General features: G+C 39.1%; 3 protein-coding genes and 2 long non-coding RNA genes across 5 annotated transcripts; 1 reads left to right on the forward strand and 4 right to left on the reverse strand.

Moving 5' to 3' along the window:
- Positions 1-668: 668 nt before the first annotated feature.
- On the forward strand, positions 669-2,991 carry LOC114826331 (uncharacterized). Its single transcript, XR_011581118.1, has 4 exons — positions 669-937; positions 1,039-1,102; positions 1,854-1,913; positions 2,683-2,991. It is a non-coding gene; the product is annotated as an uncharacterized lncRNA (long non-coding RNA).
- A 436-nt stretch (positions 2,992-3,427) lies between these two features.
- Positions 3,428-4,957, reverse strand: LOC139195296 (uncharacterized). The gene is made up of 2 exons (XR_011580081.1): positions 4,777-4,957; positions 3,428-4,216 (listed from the first exon to the last, which is right to left on the reverse strand). It is a non-coding gene; the product is annotated as an uncharacterized lncRNA (long non-coding RNA).
- Positions 4,958-7,996: 3,039 nt separating this feature from the next.
- Positions 7,997-9,229, reverse strand: LOC103426493 (acidic endochitinase-like). The gene has a single exon (XM_008364574.4). The coding sequence runs from the start codon at positions 9,048-9,050 to the stop codon at positions 8,106-8,108; it is 945 nt and encodes a 314-aa protein (XP_008362796.4). The 5' UTR covers positions 9,051-9,229; the 3' UTR covers positions 7,997-8,105.
- Positions 9,230-12,834: 3,605 nt separating this feature from the next.
- Positions 12,835-14,480, reverse strand: LOC114825498 (uncharacterized). The gene is made up of 2 exons (XM_029104237.2): positions 14,139-14,480; positions 12,835-13,973 (listed from the first exon to the last, which is right to left on the reverse strand). Exons 1-2 carry the CDS (start codon positions 14,383-14,385, stop codon positions 12,979-12,981), a joined length of 1,242 nt encoding a protein of 413 aa, XP_028960070.2. The 5' UTR covers positions 14,386-14,480; the 3' UTR covers positions 12,835-12,978.
- Positions 14,481-15,206: 726 nt separating this feature from the next.
- Positions 15,207-18,737, reverse strand: LOC103453269 (uncharacterized). Its single transcript, XM_029104234.2, has 3 exons — positions 16,877-18,737; positions 16,568-16,756; positions 15,207-16,046 (listed from the first exon to the last, which is right to left on the reverse strand). The coding sequence occupies exons 1-3, from the start codon at positions 18,130-18,132 to the stop codon at positions 15,458-15,460; spliced, it is 2,034 nt and encodes a 677-aa protein (XP_028960067.2). The 5' UTR covers positions 18,133-18,737; the 3' UTR covers positions 15,207-15,457.
- Between the last annotated feature and the right edge of the window lie 190 nt (positions 18,738-18,927).

The raw sequence follows: 18,927 nt of genomic DNA on the forward strand, positions 1-18,927 counted from the left end.
GGTGGCCATTGGCCAAGGACTTTGGTCTAATCACGATGCTTTAATTTCGCAATCCAAAAAAAAAATTCAGATAAAATTTAGAACACGTTTTGGGAGTGCTTTCAAATTACTGAAAGCGATTTTAGAAAGAAAAAAAATGTTTATATAACTAATCTTTAATAAAAATGCAAGTTAATCCTCCAAAAGTACTGAAACTAGTGCTTCTTTGATAAAACACTTCAAGTGCTTTTGGAGCTCAAAAATATTATCTCAAGTGGTTTCAGTCATTTAAAAACACTTTCTAAACGAGTTAATGACTCGTGTATGGGGCAACATTTAGCAAGTAACGGCTCTCATGAATTGGATTGTGGTGATGTGAAAATGGGTTTGGGTAAGTTTAGTTTAGACCAGTCAGCAGTGTTTAAAATATCCACGACATTATCGATATTTTCGTTGAAATATCCTTAAAATTAAGGGTCCATAAGCAAAAGAAGGATGAAATGCAAACTTCACCCTATATCGGCAAGATACAAGAAAACAATGAATATAGACAATATGTAACAACTCGTCCCAAGATTTACTGTATATAAATGGTATTTTTGTATTTTCATCAAGTTTGGGAATTTATCTTCCTTTTAAAATTTGTTTTTGGTCTTAAATGGTGATCCAAGGGGACCCACTCCCCTGATTTTGTCCCCGAGCCCTCTTCTCTCTTTCTTCCTCTCCTCTTCCCTTTCCCCTTTCCCGTATACTTCTATTCCTCTCTTCTCTATGATCACACTCACACCCAGCTGCACTCCCTGCTCGAGGAAGACGCAATCACCATCTAAACCACGTCCCTTTCCTCTTCCTCTTGCCTCTGTGCAACTCGGCGAAACCAAGAAAATAACCTCCGGCAAGTCCGACGGCTTTCGAAGCCATTTCCTGCCAAACCACGGCGCGTTGGCCGGCGTGCAAGGTATCAATCTCTTCGTCCCGTCAAGTACTATAACTTTTCTTTTTGTTTCACTCAATTTAATTGAGTATTGAAGAAGTTATACTCATTTGAATCTTACCCAGTTTCCGGCGACCTCCGAGGCTTTCGAGGAAATTTCAGGCCAAACCATGGCGAGTCAGACGTGAGGTATCATTCTCTTCGTCTCTTCCAGGACTACAACTTTCGTTTTTGTCTCGCTTGATTTCGTTGAGTAGTGACAAAGTTATGGCTGTTTAAAGTGGGGTGGTTTTCCGGCCGAATTTCCGGCCTTCTTCTTCCTTGGCAACAGGCCACCCGGCCTTTCCCTCTCCCTCGGACCTTAGGCCCGTGTTGTCTTAAGCCCAAAACCCTAGCCTTTAGTTTTAAGTTTTATTATTTGGTTTTAAAACCCTAAAAAGGGCCTTGGGCCGGTGGTTTTTAAAAAGGGCTTAAAGCCCTGTTTTTCTTTATTTATTTTTATTAAGGCCTTAAGGCCTTGTGATTTTGTGCCCGTGGGTGTGTGTGTTAGGTGTGTATGTGTTTATGCATGCACATGCATGCCGTGTGTGTGTGTGTATTTGTAGTATGTGTGTGTTTGGGCTAAAGCCCAAACCCCAATTCTCACCCTAAAACCATTTTAACCCAAAATCCTAGGTTCCTAAAATCCTTTAAAACCCTAAACCCATCCAATCCCAAATCCCCTATTTTATTTAAACCTAAACCCTAATCCGGATTTCAAGCCTAAAACCCATTTGACCGTTGACCCCCGGTCAACGTTGATTTTAGGGTTGACTTTTCGGGTTTTCGTCCGGGACCCTTCTTAGGGTAATTCGACGTTCTAAATCCGTTTCCAATGTCCATTTTCCCAAATTCAATTGTTATTATATAGTTTTATTTATTGGACTCTTTATGTGCTTAGGGGCAATTATTGTGACGTTTCCATCTTCGCTAGTGGCACAGCTTTTGGCAACTAAGTATTGTGAGTGGACCCCTTCTAGAATTACATGATTTGATAATTTAATTGCATAAATGATTAGCATGCCTACGAATTTATGATTTGATTTATGTGAAGCCTGATGATTTAATATATTGATTATCGTCTCGGGTTTTGGTGAGGAATTATTTGTTAGCCTATATTGAGCTATATTTTAATATATCGTATTTTCTATTAAAACCATGAACTGGTAGACTATCTGATAGATGACGATAGGATGCTAGAACATGTTTTTGAACCCCTCTTTATAGTGTAGACGATGATCGGTAACCTATGCTATGAAGTGGTTTTTTTTAGAGAGACGTAACTATTTGTGCGTACCTAGTAGACACTATGCCGCCTGGGGCAAGGAACTGGTGTTGGCATTTAGGCCGGGAGAAATAATCCCTAGCGAAAGGCTGAGGGACACGGAGACAGGCAGTGGGCCAAGAGGGAGTTATCTCTGGCTACGGGCACAGAGACTGAGGTGCAAGCATTGGGCCGGGAGTTATATTTATTCAGTGATCTTTCTAGCAGCACACTGCGTTTACGAGACGATTTATGATGCGTTTACTGTTTTGATTTCCGCGATGTTTTTCCGCGTTATGGCGTTTGAGATATTTTTGGCATACTAGGATTTTTATTAAATCCATCACTTATTATGCTAGTAGTTTTCATTTATATAAACTTTGGGGGTTAGTATGTTGATAATTGTTTTATTATTATTGTATATATAAACTTGGTCCACTCACCTTTGTTTTGCGCCCCCATTCAGGACTTAGAATCAAGGCACCTAATCCCGGCGTGAAGACACTTTCGCAGCAGCATCTTCGGATCCTCTCGATGTAGGACTCACTCCTTTACTCATTAAATTTTATCTTAATTCTTTTTAGTGATTAGATTTAGTTGTATGCTCTGAGCACGTTCCTAAAACTTTTAACTCTTAGTTTTTAAATTCATAACACTTACTTATTTCTTATTCTTAGCTTTTGTATCAATTAATGGCTTTCGTCACCCTCGGGTGTCGGCCAGCATGTGTCTTCCTGGTATTCGGGGAATATCAGGGTCGGGGCGTGTCACAATATTTACGGATTAATTACAAAATTTTGCTAATACCTATTGCAGATTTCGAACTGTAGAATTTTTTTTATAAATTTTTTCTTTAATTTCAACTAAATCTGAATGAGTACTTACCCCATTGTAAATTTCCATCGAAGACTTTCCAACTATATCGATATTTTAAACACTGGTTTAGACCAACATGTTTAATATCCAGTGCATGCAAATAGAATGTCAAATCTTTTTGAAAAACTTCAGTATGACTGCCACTTAAGGGCAACTAGCATATTAAAGAGACCAATGCAAAGTTGGATGAGACTAAAATACATAAAGTCTCATGTTTTGGTGAGATGTGGTTTACAAATGATATAGCATGTGCCCTACGAAAAACGAGATCGGATTACCTAATTGAAGTTTCTCTAGCATGAAAAATTCAAGAGGGATGTGACGGTTCCGGAAAGTAAAAAATCACACATTTTTATTAATAATTTTTTTGTTCGAATTCGGAAATGTATAGAACTGAACAAATGGAATAGTGGCTCAGTGATACCAACAATTTCATGTTGCAAATTACAAAAAAAAAAAAAAAAAAAAAAAAAAGGAAATGTTTTACACAAAATTAATGACAATTAGAGTTAAACAACAGAAACTTGCACTTTAAATGGTTTTTTTCTGCTGCTTTTGGTATGTATATGCTTTTTCCGCACCGCTGGCTACTGTATTCTCGGTAATTTTCATCGTCATCCCAGCTGCGTTGCGAGCATGAACGTTTGATTCCTGTCATTGGGGTTTCACATACTCTGTCATCACATGAACCTCCATGATCCTTCCTTTTAAACAGCTTTCGAAGTGGATTTGACTTTGGTTTCAATGGTTTCAGCTGTTTTGGGGCCCAAATTCTCTGCAGATCGGGCATCCATCTTGTGGAGTAAGCGAACCTCCGAGCCCTCTCTCTCCTCTCTTGAACTTCAAGTAACTTGCGAGCATGGTCGTCCTTTTGTTTGATCTCTTCAGCGCTCGGTCTTCCAATATCAGTTTTCAGCGGACGAAGAGACTCACCTACTGCTGGTAATGAATCCCAGATTCTATAACTTCCATCCACTTCGACACTCTTCGGTTTTTCTTTACAGGATCGATTGCTATCCTAACTGTTGAGTAAACTATTAGGGAGTTCTTCCTCATCAGCAAACAGCAACAAATCCATTTTCTTATAGATTTTGCGAACCACATCTTCAAGTGTCTCACAGTACCTGAAAAATTCCAAATTCAAAGATTAATCTATCTGCTTAAGTTAATTTTCCATCTCAAACAAAAATTGATTGCCCGCACATGTACTTCCGGAAAACTAATTCCAGGAACGGATTATTTAAGCAACATCGTTTCTTCAAGGATCATACTGTAGACATACACTATTGGCACATTGCAAAAGTTGTATAAACATATTCCACACTCGTTCAGAAAAACATGGGTACGATGTGCGCATAACTGGCCTATATCCTGTCAATCTACACTGATAAGGAAAGACACTTTAACTCATCTAAGATTATAAAGACAACCACTTTCCTTATTTAGCATTGTTGCAAAGGTAAGTAGGACATGATTTGTTAGATAGGTAGTAATATCCCACATGAAAGTGGAACACAGTGGCACCGGAAATGTGTATTTGTTGAGACATGAACGATAGACTGAATGCAGCGTGTGCTATATAGCCTTTCAGCGAAAGCCATAATGCCTCAGTAAAACATCCATTATATAAAGTAAAGAATAATTTCAAGGGTAGGGGTTTTCAACTGTGGTACAGATTTATTACCTGCTTTTTATGATCTTTTCAACATAATCATACACTCCAGTCACCAAAGAAGCCCTCCAGATGACATCGAATTTTCTCCAAAAAGGAGCAAATCTGTTTTACAGACTTCTGTTTTGTAGATTCAGCAATACGTGCACCAACCTCTGATTGTAGTATCTCCATCCGGAAAAATATCTGCAATTCATATCGTGCACGAGCTGGCGCAAGGAGGCGGCGAAGCACGAAGCCCGGGGCGGCGATGCCGGGTCGAGGCGAAATGCGGGGAGGGAATTGAGGGTTTGGGAGAGGGAATTGAAAGTGGGGCCGGGGAGGTGGAAAGAGAGGGAGAGAGAAGTGGGGAGCTTGGAGGAGGAGAGCAGCGGAGAGAGGGAGGAGAAGAAGGGTCTGAAGGCGAAGAGAGAGGCGGAGAGAGGAGGGAAAGAGAGGATGGTTTTGACGGCGGCGAGGAAGGCTGTGAGAAATGGAGCTGGGTTTTGGAGGTGGAGGAGTGGGTTGAGGCCTAGGAGGAGGACGATGCGCTGCGTTTTGCCGTAGTCGGCGATTGGGTCGCCGGAGCTCCGTTCAGATGCCATCGCATTTGCAGGAGGAGAAAGAGACGGACTTGGGTTGCAGAGAAGGGAGATGCAAATGTGGAATTAAGGAACAGTAAACCGAATACGCAGTCGTTTTAGTAGAAAAACGACGATACGGTAGATGCTTGAGCGGGAAACCAAATTTTGGCTGTAAAGGAAATGTTTTAGGCCCCGTTTGGGATTGAGGTGATTTTAAAAAAAGCCACTGTGAAAAAAAGCTGAGGGTCATTTTTGTGTTTGGTAAACTGAAAAAAGGGCTTATTTTGGAAGCTGCTGTGAAAATAAGCTGAAAATCAAAGGAAAAGCTGAAGCTGCTATTTGCTGCTTTGAAAAAAAGCCAGTTTTTTCAAAGCACACAGAGCTACAATGCTCCTTTAATGAAAAGACACACTATCATCCTGATTTTTTTTCCAAAAGCACTTTCACAAAAAAGTTTACCAAACACTCTACTGCTTTATTTCACAGCCGCTTATTCTCACAGCACAGCCGCTTATTCTCACAGCAGCTTTTTTTCAAAGCACAGCAATACCAAACCAGCCCTTAATCTCATGAAGGACCTGTTTGGACTGCATCTAAATTTGTTAAAAGCGCTTTTAGAGAACAAAAGAGCTTTTGACATCAGTTGAAAAAAAAAAAATATTTAAAGTACTTCTTCACGTGAAAAAAACACATGGTTTTTAATGAAAATTCCAACATGATTTGAATGAAAGTGCTTTCAAAAAGTATTATGAATAGATATGCTTTTTTATATGCTTCTATGAAAAGTGCTTTTTGCAAACAATGTCGGGCTCGTTTGTAATTACTTTTAAAATGGTTGAAAGTGTATTTCGTAAAAATATTTTTAGAAACAATATTTAGTAAAATGCAAGTGAATCCTAAAAAAAACACTTCAAGAATAGAACAACCAAAGGGGCGAAAACTGTAAACCTCATAGCAACCGAATTACAATTCGAGAACATACCCGTTACTGAATCCCAAATCGCTGGTTCCCAAGTGTAGTCATGCACAAGCTCGTTTAGAACCAATATTTTCTCTAAGAACGATTTCAATCATTTGAAAAACATTTTTAAACGAACTGATGTTTTTAGGAGAAACACAATGAGGAGCAAATGATTCCTAGGCGAGAAGAAAAACTAGACAGAATGTTAAATAGCACATTATGTACCAATTTTTCTTCAACAAATTGGAACTACTGAGAAGTTTGGAAACTAAAAAGTAAAGATTGATTCTAAGGATTCTAACCCTGATGATTGCTTATACAGTCGAACTACTTGAATAGACTGGACTACCGAAGATAAACTCATACATATACGAATTATTAAAAAGTGAAAGAGGCTCATCTCAGTTTTTTTTTTTTTTTTAGTTGAAAGAAAAAAAAGGTAAAACATGGAGAAGATCATGAACAGTAATGGGTTTTAGTATATATAAATATAATTTGTAACTGTATCTGTCCAAATATGCCGTGCAAGTTCTATTCATTAGCAGGTACTTTGATTGCCATGCAGTAAGAGCATACAACGGAGATTGGCTTTGTATCAAGGCGTACGTCCCATACACCTCTTTTATGGGTGATGCTGTCCACACACTTCTTTTAATTACCAGTCGTCATATAGAATGAATTCAAGAGGATCAAATGACTAAAATTAACAGAGAATATGTAAAAGATAAACCAGAGTGTATGGATAACACCACCCTATCTTATTAGGATAATAACATCCGATGTGTTTGATATAATCTTTTAGGGACTAACCAAAACATTGAGTTACAAAAGTCAAACACTTCCGATGATGGAAGAACTATATCCACTTCTATCGTCACAAAACTTGGACAATAACATCACACCACCATACTTTGACGACTTCTTTATCACCGGCAGAATTTCCGAATTCAACAAAGCAGCCGGAACATACCCACTCTTGGCCGCCTTAGGAGCCGCCAGCAACCCCAAAAACATCTTCCCTGTCTAATACAATGATGTCACTTGGCGTCTTAACAAGATGGGAGACTTTGGAGGGACTTTATTGAGTACTCCAGAGTACTCAGTACTCTCATTTGTTTAAAAATATAAAAATCAAAATCTAACGATTAAAACATCTAGAGTATCCATATATAGTACTGCTCAAAACTTTTTGAGACATTGGACGTGATCCCTCCTAGAAATTATTAAGTTATACAGTAGTACACTTCAGCCGTGATACTTTCATTCAAAGGCTAGCTTTATACTAATATGTGATACTTTCATTCCATATTTGAGAGCCATTGGATAAGTATAAAGCTAACCTTTACAATATGAGCTAGTTAGTTAGCCTTCACACACACAGTGCCTGCCTATCATGTAACCATTGACAATGATACCCGACAATTTATTTGGAGAGAGGGTCCTCACTCATTTATTTGGACCTATAACTTCATTTCATAATAACTCCATCACATCACATTTTATGTACCATAGTTTATTCAATTTCAAAAATTAGTACACGCAATAACATGTTTTATCGTAAAATATACGAGGTTTTTTAGTATATTAGAAATACGAGATGATGCACCACATGTCATTATATAAATGAAGAGAAATTTTTTTTTTTTTTAAATGTGCCTCCACTTATATAATGTATTGTACCACCCAAATTCTGAATAAGTGAAAGATCTCTCCAAAAAATACATATGCATGTTTTATTCAAAAGGTAAGGAATGATGCGTCATCATCCCTAACACACTTTATTATAGTAGTAGCATCAATTGAGGCAGAGAAGTTAATTAGATGCTGTCCTTAATGGATGCACTATAACCGTTGTCATAGAACCTGCTCCAAAGCATAACTCCTCCGTACTTGGGCGAATTCTTAATCGTTGGAAGAACTTGTGACTTGAGAGCGTCAGCAGGAATAAATCCGCCGCTTGGAGCGGCCTCAGGAGCTGCCGGTAACCCCATGAACACCTGGGTGGCCGGAACCGAGGCCCATTGGTTCCAACTGCTTAAAAGAGCGTCGGCATTACCGTCTGCATACTGGCATGGGGGGTTGTTGTAGAACTGAACCCAAACGTAGTCAAATAAACCGGTTTGGATAGCGGCGTCCAGGTGAGCATCCGGGATCGGACATTGTGGAGCTGCGGCTAAATAGACCGTTTTTGCCTGTGCGTTGTGTCCGTTGAGTGACCTGGCGAGCTCATCATAGAACTGCGCACCACCCGCCTCAATGTCGAAATCAACGCCGTCCAAAACCGCGTCCCCAAGCGGGCGCGAAGCGGACTGACCACCTAAGAAGTTGTTCCAGATGTAATCAGCAACTTGCCTTGCATCATCAGCTGAAGTGAGAGAGTAACTTCCGGCGCCCCCTCCAATCGAGAGGAGGACTTTTATGTTTTTTGATTGGCAGGTTCTGATGTCAGCACTCAGCCCCGTGCAAGTACCACTAGGGGGGTCGCAGTGGCCGGCGAGGTTTAGGACAGGGGTTTGGTTGTTTCCGAAAGTAGTGAGGAAAGCTATGTTAACAAACTGGTAGTTGCCTGAGTTGCAAGCATCTGCTAGGGTTCCTTCGTTGCCGTTTTGGCCCCAATAGATCGCAATTCCGGCGGCTTGGGAGGACTTGCATGAAGAAATGAGGATCAAGAGGGACAGAGTTAGGGTTAGGGTTTGTGTTTTGGATGCCATTTTTGTATGTGTTTTTTTGGGTTGTTGCTCAAAGTGCTTGGGAGGGGACATGTACTTATAGGTGCAGGAGACTTACTGGTTAAGGTTTAGGGGAAGAAAAATATGACACACGAGTTCTGCTTGTAAGAAATGGATGCCAGTCTTCTGCTTGTCAATCAAGTTAGCTAGGGCCTGTTTGGTCGAAGTTTCACATGAAACGTCGATTAAGTTAGGTCGGGTTGGAAATGCTTTCTTCAAAAACCACTTACACACGTAAGCTCTTCTTATATTTTTCATAATAATGCAAGTGCTTTTGGAAAAAACACGAGAGGTGTTTCGCATGTGTTTTTTTCAAAAAGCACTTCAAATATTTTTTCTACCTAAAAATCCATTAAAGCTCCTTTACTTGTTTTAAAGAAACTTCCAAAATAATATTTAAAGAAAAATTACTTCTAGAGAGAATTATAACATGCTAATTGAGAGATCCCGAAACTAGAAACTAGATGGTTATAGTGAAGCGTGACCTTAACTGCTTAATTAGGTGAAAAAAGCCATCAAATTTGACAAAAAGTCTGATGAAAGGTCATAGCTGTATGCATAATCCGTAGATGAGATAATCATGAAACAATACGTGGGGAATCAACACAGCCTTATCATCGTCAAAAAATTTTAGTGTTCTAGAAACACGATCTGATATACAAAATGTTTTAACATCAATTGAACGTTTTGGAAATTTGTGGATAGAAACCAAATGGAATATGCTTGCTAGCTGCTATATACATCTTGGATTTTAGCTGAGGTGGCCATTGGCCAAGGACTGCGATCTAATCACGATGCTTTAATTTCGCAGTACGAAAAAAATTTCAGATAAAATTTAGAACATGTTTAGGGAGTGCTTTCAAATCACTGAAAGCGATTTTAGAAAGAAAAAAAATGTTTATACAACTAATTTTTAATAAAAATGCAAGTTAATTCTCTAAAAGTATTGAAATTAGTGCTTCTTTGATGAATTACTTTAAGTGCTTTTGGAGCTCAAAAATATTTTCTCAAGTGGTTTCAGTTATTTAAAAACACTTTCTAAACGAGTTAATGACTCGTGTATGGAGCAACATTTAGCAAGTAATAGCTCTCATGAATTGGATTGTGGTGATGTGAAAATGGGTTTGGGTAAGTTTAGTTTAGATCAGTCACCAGTGTATAAAATATCCATGAAATTGTCGATATTTTCATCAAAATATCCTTAAAATTTAGGGTCCATAAGGAAAAGAAGGGTAAAATATAAATTTCAACCTATATTGGCGAGATATAAGAAAACAATGAATATCGACAATATTTACCAATTAACTACAAAATGTTGCTAAAACCTATTGCAGATTTTGAACTTTAGAATTTTTTTTTTATAAATTTTTTCTTTAATTTCGACTAAATCTGAATGAGTTGATACTTGATATGCTTATCCCATTGTAAATTTCCATCAAAGACTTTCCAACTAAATCGATATTTTAAACATTGGTTTAGACCCACATGTTTAATATCCAGTGCATGCAAATAGAATGTCAAATCTTTCAGAAAAACTTCAGTAGGACTGCCACTTAAGGGCAACTAGCATATTAAAGAGACCAATGCAAGGTTGGATGAGACTAAAATACATAAGAGCAATTCCACCGGGGACCAAATGTCCCAGCCTCCAGTCCAAAAACCAAGCCAGGCCTCTGTCAATCAAGTCCACCCCAACAAACTGACTGGTACCCAGCCCGAGTTGGGCAAGAGCCCAGCCCAAAAGAGACTGAGACAGAAGCCGGGGAAGAAGCCTGGCGCGTGCACTTCACGTAGCCGTTTGGCGAGTGCCCGACAAGCTTTCAGACGCCGGGGCCCGCGTGCAGGCGCTGTCAGTCCCCCCCCCGAGTTGCGACGTGGCTACCTCTCTGCCGTTGGATTTCCAACGGCTAGTTTTCTAGACCGTTGGATTTCCAACGGTAAAAAAATTTTAAATTTTACTTTTAAACTAGACCGTCGGATCAAAGATCAACGGTCCACGTTTTTTTCACAAAAAGTAAATTAAAAAAAAAAAAAAGGGCCCAACGGTCAGAAATATGACCGTTGGCCACGTGGCAACTCCCTAGCTCTTGGATTTGAATATTTTTCAAATCCAACGGTCCAGATTAATTAACTATATTAAAATTCATTAAAAATTATTAAAAAATACAGAAAAATTATTAAAAAATACAGAAAATTTTAAAAAAATTACAGAAAATTTTGAAAAATGTTAATTTTTTTTCCTATAAATACCTAACCCTCATCTTCTACCTTTACACCACATTCCAATATTTTCTACACTTTCTATACTATCTACATTTCAATATTTTCTACACTTTAAGAGAAAAAAATGTCTTCGTGGAAGCTCATTGAAGATGTTACGTTGTGTGAATGTTGGGTTCACACTACTCATGATCCGATTACGGGTAATGAGATGGATAAGCGAGAGATGTGGAGTAAAATTACGAAAGCGTTTTGTGATGTACATGGAGAAAACGCCAGAACTAGTCAAGGTCTTCAAGGTCGTTGGAAAAAACTCAATGCATCATTTACTTGTTGGAAAAACGCCATCTCTCATGCTTCCGGTAACCTCCGTAGTGGGACAAGTTTAGCGGATCAGGTGACAATATTTTTATTTATTTATATGCATTCCACTCACATTAATATTTTGATTTATTTAATTTCGTATGTAATTTTTATCTTATTTCTTATGTAATTTTTATTTAATTTCTTATGTAATTTTTATTTAATTTCTTATGTCATTTTTATGTAATTTATATGCATTCCACCCGTATTAATATTTTGAATTTATTTATTTGTGTTACACCCGCATTTTTTAACACTATGTTATCCCACTTTTTTATAGACACTACAAGCTCAAGCATTCTACAATTCAAAGAACGGGAACAAATCATTCAATAGATTGGAATGTTGGCAAATTGTCAAAGATTGCCCTAAATACAAAATTGTGGCAACTGGTCCAGAAGTTGTCATGCACGGTATGGGTCTACATAGTTCTCCAGAACCAGACATGGCCGAACAAGAAGCCGACACATTTCAAGACACGGAAGGGACGGCTGAACAAGTGCCCGAGACCCAACCGACTCGTCAGTCCCTAAGGCCTCTAGGTAAAAAGGCGTCAAAGAAAAAAGGTAGTTCTTCCAAAAATGACTACACTAAATATATGGAGGAACTTGCTCGCCAAGGTGAACTAAACTTGGCACGAGAAAAGGCTAGAGATGAGGAAAAAGTTGCTGCTATGGCAGCAATATTAGCAGCTACTGAGGCCCGTGATGCGGCGGCTGAAAGACAAAGAGAAGTAGTTAATCGAGAGAACGAGCTGGTTAGAGAAGCACTTCATCGAGAAAATGAATTGCTTCGAGAAGAAAGGATGGCTCAAGCAGATCGTGACACTATGAGCAAGTCTCTAGTAGGACTGTCTCCGAATTCTAAATATTTTTAGACATCGGAAAAAAGAGATGCCATGCGTAGGAGGCGTGCAAGAGATGCGGAAACAAGTCAAGGGGGTTCTAGCTACACAAATCATGGCAACCAAGATCCTAGCACCACATATCCTAACTCGAGAGACTTTATTTAATTTCTTATGTATTTTTATGTATTTTCTTTCTTTTTTCTAGTAGAACTTTATTTAATTTCTTATGTTTTTTCTTTTTTTAGGTTTGAACTTTATTTATTTTCTTATGCAATTTTAATGTAATTATTTATTTAATTTCTTTTGTACTTTATTTAAACACATGAAATAAGATTACATAAACTCACCAAATAAATTTAAAAACAAAACACATTACATAGAATTACATAAACTCACCAAATAAACTTAAAAACAAAACACACTACATAGAATTACATAAACTCACCAAATAAACTTAAAAACAAAACACACTACATAGAATTACTTAAACTTAAAAAAAATACAATTTATTCTTCAACCACAAGCCTCATTCTAATTATCTTCGCCTCCATGCAATCCCCACTGGTGCTCAATCAAGTCATTCTGGCGGGTTACGTGCCAGTATGGCTCTTGCACATTAGTGTACCGCTGAACGATCAATTCATTGTAACGTCCATCACGTTCCAACGGCTCGTGTTGCACTGGATCTTCGGTCCCATCATGAGCACAATAAATACGTGTTCTTGAGTTGTTCATCGGATCTGGCTCATATTCATCGACGGCATCATAATCATACTCATCTTCAACAATCATGTTATGGAGAATAATACACGTCATCATGATGGATCGAAGAGCCTCGACATCAAACATTCTAGCTGCAGCCCTGACAATCGCCCAACGAGCTTGCAGGATACCAAAACAACGCTCGACATCCTTCCTACACCCTTCTTGACATTTTGCAAAGTGTTTTTCCTTTTCAGTCTGTGGATGTGGCACTGTTTTGACAAATGTTGACCACCTTGGGTAAATGCCATCTGCAAGGTAGTATGATCCCTCGTATTGGGTACCATTAACCCAATATGTGCATCTCGGCGAGTTTCCTTGCAGCAGTTCGTCGAACACTGGGGATTGGGCAAGGACATTTAGGTCATTTTGAGCTCCTGGAACACCAAAAAAAGCATGCCAAATCCATGTATCAAATGAAGCCACCGCTTCCAAAATGATGCTTTTGGCTCCTTTTCTGTCGCCATATGCTCCTTGCCACGCACTTGGACAGTTTTTCCAAGTCCAGTGCATGCAGTCGATGCTTCCAATCATGCCAGGGAAGCCTCGCATCTCACCCTTCCTCAGAAGCCTTCGCATGTCCCTTGACGTGGGTGTCCGGAGGTACTCTTTGGTGTAGAGGGCTTCAATTGCAGAGCAAAACCGCATCAGGGACTCCAGAACAGTTGTTTTTCCCATCCTCGCGATCTCATCCACTTGATCTGCAGATGCTCCATATGCAAGCATTCGCAAGGATGCCGTAATTTTTTGCTCGGGAATAAGACCTAGAACATGAAAAGCATCCTCTTTTTGCACAAAGTATGAATCATTGTTGCAAATATCACTCATGATTTTGTTGAACAAATGTCGTTGCATTCTAAAACGCCGTCTAAAAACATGATCAGGGAATATGCTATTGGGAATAAAATAGTCTTCCAATAGATTTTTACCTCGTTTTTCCCTTTTTCTATCGAGGTTTGCAACACGTCTTGGTTTGGCTATCTGACCCACGGCTTCCATGACACGGCGGGAATGTGAGGCCTTCTGCCTTCTATGGTGATCATCCTCATCCTCCTCCATGAAGAAAGCCTCATCTCCACCTCCACCTTCCTCGAGATTGGCCAATTCTGCCTGTTGTGCCAACAACCTTTGTTGTTGCTCTTGCAACTGCTTATACACCCTTCTTGAAGAAGACATTGTAATAAGAACTCAAGATTTGAAAATGATGAACAAGGATTCTGAGCTAAAAAGAAGGATTGAGCTTGGTGTGAGGATGGATGTAGGGATGTAGGGTTTATATGGACAAAAAAAGAAAGGATGAGGTTCTGGACAATGCCACGTGGCACTACGTGATTGGTTGAAAATCTTATCGAAATCTTGGCTAAATTATTGTAAACCGGAAGTGACACGTGGCGTGTCAGGATTGGTCGAGAATATTATCGAAAATCTATCCACAAAATAGTACGTTCGGATAATGACACGTGGCATGACGTGATTGGTTGAAAATCTTATCGAAATCTTGGCTAAATTATTGTACCATGGAAGTGACACGTGGCGTGTCGGGATTGGTTGAAAATAATATCGGAAATCTATTCACAAAATAGTACGTTCAGATAATGACACGTGGCGTGACGAGATTGGTTAAAAATCCTATCCGAAATTAAAACTATTTTATTTTTTTATTCTTTATTTTAAATGGGTTAAAAATCTTATCCGAAATAAACTTAAAAAAAAAACACACCAAATAAATGCGCTGGGTGCTAGCGCATTTTTTTAGGGGTGGAGATGCCTTGGCCTATTACTGTTCACTCCAGTCTATTACTGTTCATTTGAGTGGATAAATGCGCTGGGTGCTGGCGCAAAGTCCACAGGGGTGGAATTGCTCTAAAGTCTCGTGTTTTGATGAGATGTGGTCTACAAATGATATAGCATGTGCCCTACGAAAAATGAGATCGGATTACCTATTTGAAGCTTCTCTAGTATGAAAAATTCAAGAGGGATGTGACGGGTCCGGAAAATAAAAAATCACACATTTTTATTAATAATTTTTTTGTTCGAATTCGGAAATGTATAGAACTGAACAAATGGAATAGTAGCTCAGTGATACCAACAATTTCATGTTGCAAATCACAAAACAAAAAAAAAGGAACTGTTTTACACAAAATTAATGACAATTAGAGTTGAACAACAGAAGCTTGCACTTTAAACGGTTTTTTTCTGCTGCTTTTGGTATGTATATGCTTTTTCCATGTCTCGATGTAGTGCCAGTTCACAGGTCATCATCCTGGAACAATGCTTTCGAAACAGAGCCGCACGGCTGGCTACTGTATTCTCGGTAATCTTCATCGTCATCCCAGCTGCGTTGCGAGCATGAACGTTTGATTCCTGTCATTGGGGTTTCACATACTCTGTCATCACATGAACCTCTATGATCCTTCCTTTTAAACAGCTTTCGAAGCGGATTTAACTTTGGTTTCAATGGTTTCAGCTGTTTTGGGGCCCAAACTCTCTGCAGATCGGGCATCCATCTTGTGGATGAAGCGAATCTCCAAGCCCTCTCTCTCCTCTCTTGAGCTTCAAGTAACTTGCGAGCATGGTCGTCGTTTTGTTTGATCTCTTCAGCGCTCGGTCTTCCAATATCAGTTTTCAGCGGACGAAGAGACTCACCTTCTGCTGATAATGAGTCCCAGATTCTATAACTTTCATCCACTTCGACACTCTTTGGTTTTTCTTTACAGGATTGATTGCTATCCTCACTGTTGAGTAAACTAATAGGGAGTTCTTCCTCATCGGCAAACAGTAGCAAATCCATTTTTGTATAGATTTTGTGAACCACATCTTCAAGTGTCTCACAGTACCTGAAAATGTCCAAATTCAAAGATTAATCTACCTGCTTAATTCTCCATCTCAAACAAAAATTGATCACCTGCATTTGTACATCAGGAAACTAAATGCAGGAATGAATTATTTAAGCTCCATCATTTCAAGGATCATACCGTAGGCTAATATGCTATTGCAGAAGTTGTATAAACATATTCCTCACTCGTTCAGAAAAACATGCCTACGATGTGCGGATAACTGGCTTATACCCTGTAAATCTACACTAATAAGGAAACACACTTAACTCATCTAAGATTATAAAGATAATCACTTTCCTTTTTTAGCATTATTGCAAAGGTAAGTAGGAGAGCATTGGATGGGCAGTAATATCCCACAGGAAAGTGGAAACAGTGGCACCGGAAATGTGTATTTGATGAGACATGAACGGTAGACTGAATGAGTGTCGAGAAAGCCATAACGACTCGGTAAAACATCCATTATATAAAGTAAAGAATAATGCGAAAGGCAGGGGTTTTCAACTCTGGTACAGATTTATTACCTGCTTTTTATGATCCTTTCAACATAATCATCTACACTCCAGTCACCAAAGAAGCCCTCCAGATGACATCGAATTTTCTCCAAAAACGAGCAAATCTGTTTTACAAACTTCTGTTTCATAGATTCTGCAATACTTGCACCAACCTCTGATTGTAGTATCTCCATACGGAAAAATATCTGCAATTCATATCTAGTACTAGGTGAAGGAAAAGTGTAAATGTAATTGGAGACAAATTTTCATATTGGTAGAGTTATAACTGGATTAATGCATAATACAGAAGACAGTTCAGTTATAAATGAGAAAGGATACTCTCGAACTATTTTTCCAGAAGTCAGTCCTTCAGATTCTGAATCGGATGCTTTAACAAACGGGCCGGAGCTTTTCTGCCTTGCAGTGATATCCTTGGGATCTCTCAGTAGAAGTTTTAACACCTCAGCAGAAACCAAATCATCAGTAGCACCAGATTTTACAAGGGAAGTTTGACTCTCTGAAAGGGCTTCTGTTTCCTGCTTTTTATTTAACCAATATATGGATGAATTCACAAGCCGATATGCCAATGCCCCCAAGTCTACTGCTTCATATTCAAGCCCCTGTTGTATCTTGTTGGATAGACTACTGAAAAAATCTTCCGACGTTTCTGATCTAAATTCCAAAGCAGCTTCATCTTGTATGCCAGAAGCCACAGTCAAAGAATTTTCTCCAATGGAAGGAGATGAAGAAATTGGCTGTTCACTTTCATGGTGCAAGTTATCCAACCTATTGTCCATCCCTTTTCTATTGAGCTGGTCTGCCTGGGATTCTTTCTCCACTATTAGACCACGATCGCTAGACTTCTTAATTTGTTTCATCCAGCATTTCAGAAATCGTATCTTTTTTGAGTTATAACATTCCCTGGCAAAGTAAACCTCTTCCAAACCTATCTCTGAGTGTTCAAATGCTGCCTTGTAGAAGGCACTCCATGTGAGATCTTGTAGCAACTGTGAATTTCTTTTGTTATTTCTCTTCCTTCCCTCCTTGCCTGCAGAATGCTTATTGGATGGCCCAGTTTGGTCCAAATCAGCATTCGGTTCGCAAATCCCATTCTTCATATTTCGACTTGATTGGTCTGCTTTTGCTCCACCAATATCATGCACTTTTGTCTGAGGGTGAAATCCTTCATCCACAATAAACAGCCGAGCCGAAGAAACTGTGAAAGGTTTGAGAATTCCGGTAGACGATACACCACTGTCACTTGAAAGAGACACTAATGCTCCATGACCATTCCTATATAAGAAACTCAAGAGAATCTGCCAAATGGGTGCTGACTTTCTCTTTGCATTCTCACCCAAGTCCACTGCTACCACTTCTAGAACCTTATCTGCATAATAATTGCCAGAACTTTCTTTTCCATCTTCACCAGGTTTTCCCAAAACATCACAGACAAGGACTGGATCAGATAAGTGCCCCTTGAATTTCAGAAACTCATTGTACTTTTGCAAAGCCTTAACCTGGAACTTTGTCACGCCTTTGACAAAATACCCCCAGAACAATTCCTTCAGTTTACCACCCTTTGTTTGTGAATTCATGATTTCTAGGGAAAAGAAAGCATCATCAGCTGCATTTCTAGGCAACTTCTTCAAATCAACCAATTGAAGATCACAAACCTTGCATTCCAAAGGCTTCCCACTTACATCTAAGATCTCGAGACTCAACTGCGCATTGACTTTCTTATGACTATCATCACAACCGAAAAACTTGGATGAAATCCCTATCTCGGGATAAATCAAACCAAAGGAAACAAGAGCAGAGCCAAGAATAATCCAACCAGTCGAGCAAAATCCCCATCCCAAACTCCTAACCCCACTCTCGAAAAACCCAAATCTCGTCTTATCCTCATCGTTCCCAACCTTACCCTCACCACATTCTAATTCATACCTGACATCAACCCAGCTACACTGAATATCTCTACTCACAAATGCTTCATTCACATTCTCAAAGAAACCCCTAAATCTCTCGGAAAACGCTTTCACATTTTCCAAAGACTCGTCACCCACACCCACTGTTAGGTCACAACTTCTAAATTCCCTTTCTCGACCTGCTAGTAGCTGATAGTAATGGCGGTGAGTGAGTGGGAAGGAAGATAGAGAGAGATAGAAAGTTTCTTGTAATATTGTTTTTCTAATTCAATCCTGCAGAACAATGCCACAATTTGGTTCTTATACAACCATCCTTCTCACAATGCCAGCTGGCTACTAACAATAACGACATGTAGCTAAATAGTTTTCCACTATTATTCTAACCACTATTATAATCATAACACTACCCCTCCCTTACAAAATAAACCTTGTCCTCAAGGTTAGAATTAAAGACTGAAATCAGGA

This window comes from Malus domestica, chromosome 01, assembly GCF_042453785.1.
Source record: "Malus domestica chromosome 01, GDT2T_hap1".
In the NCBI taxonomy this organism is placed as follows: domain Eukaryota; kingdom Viridiplantae; phylum Streptophyta; class Magnoliopsida; order Rosales; family Rosaceae; genus Malus; species Malus domestica.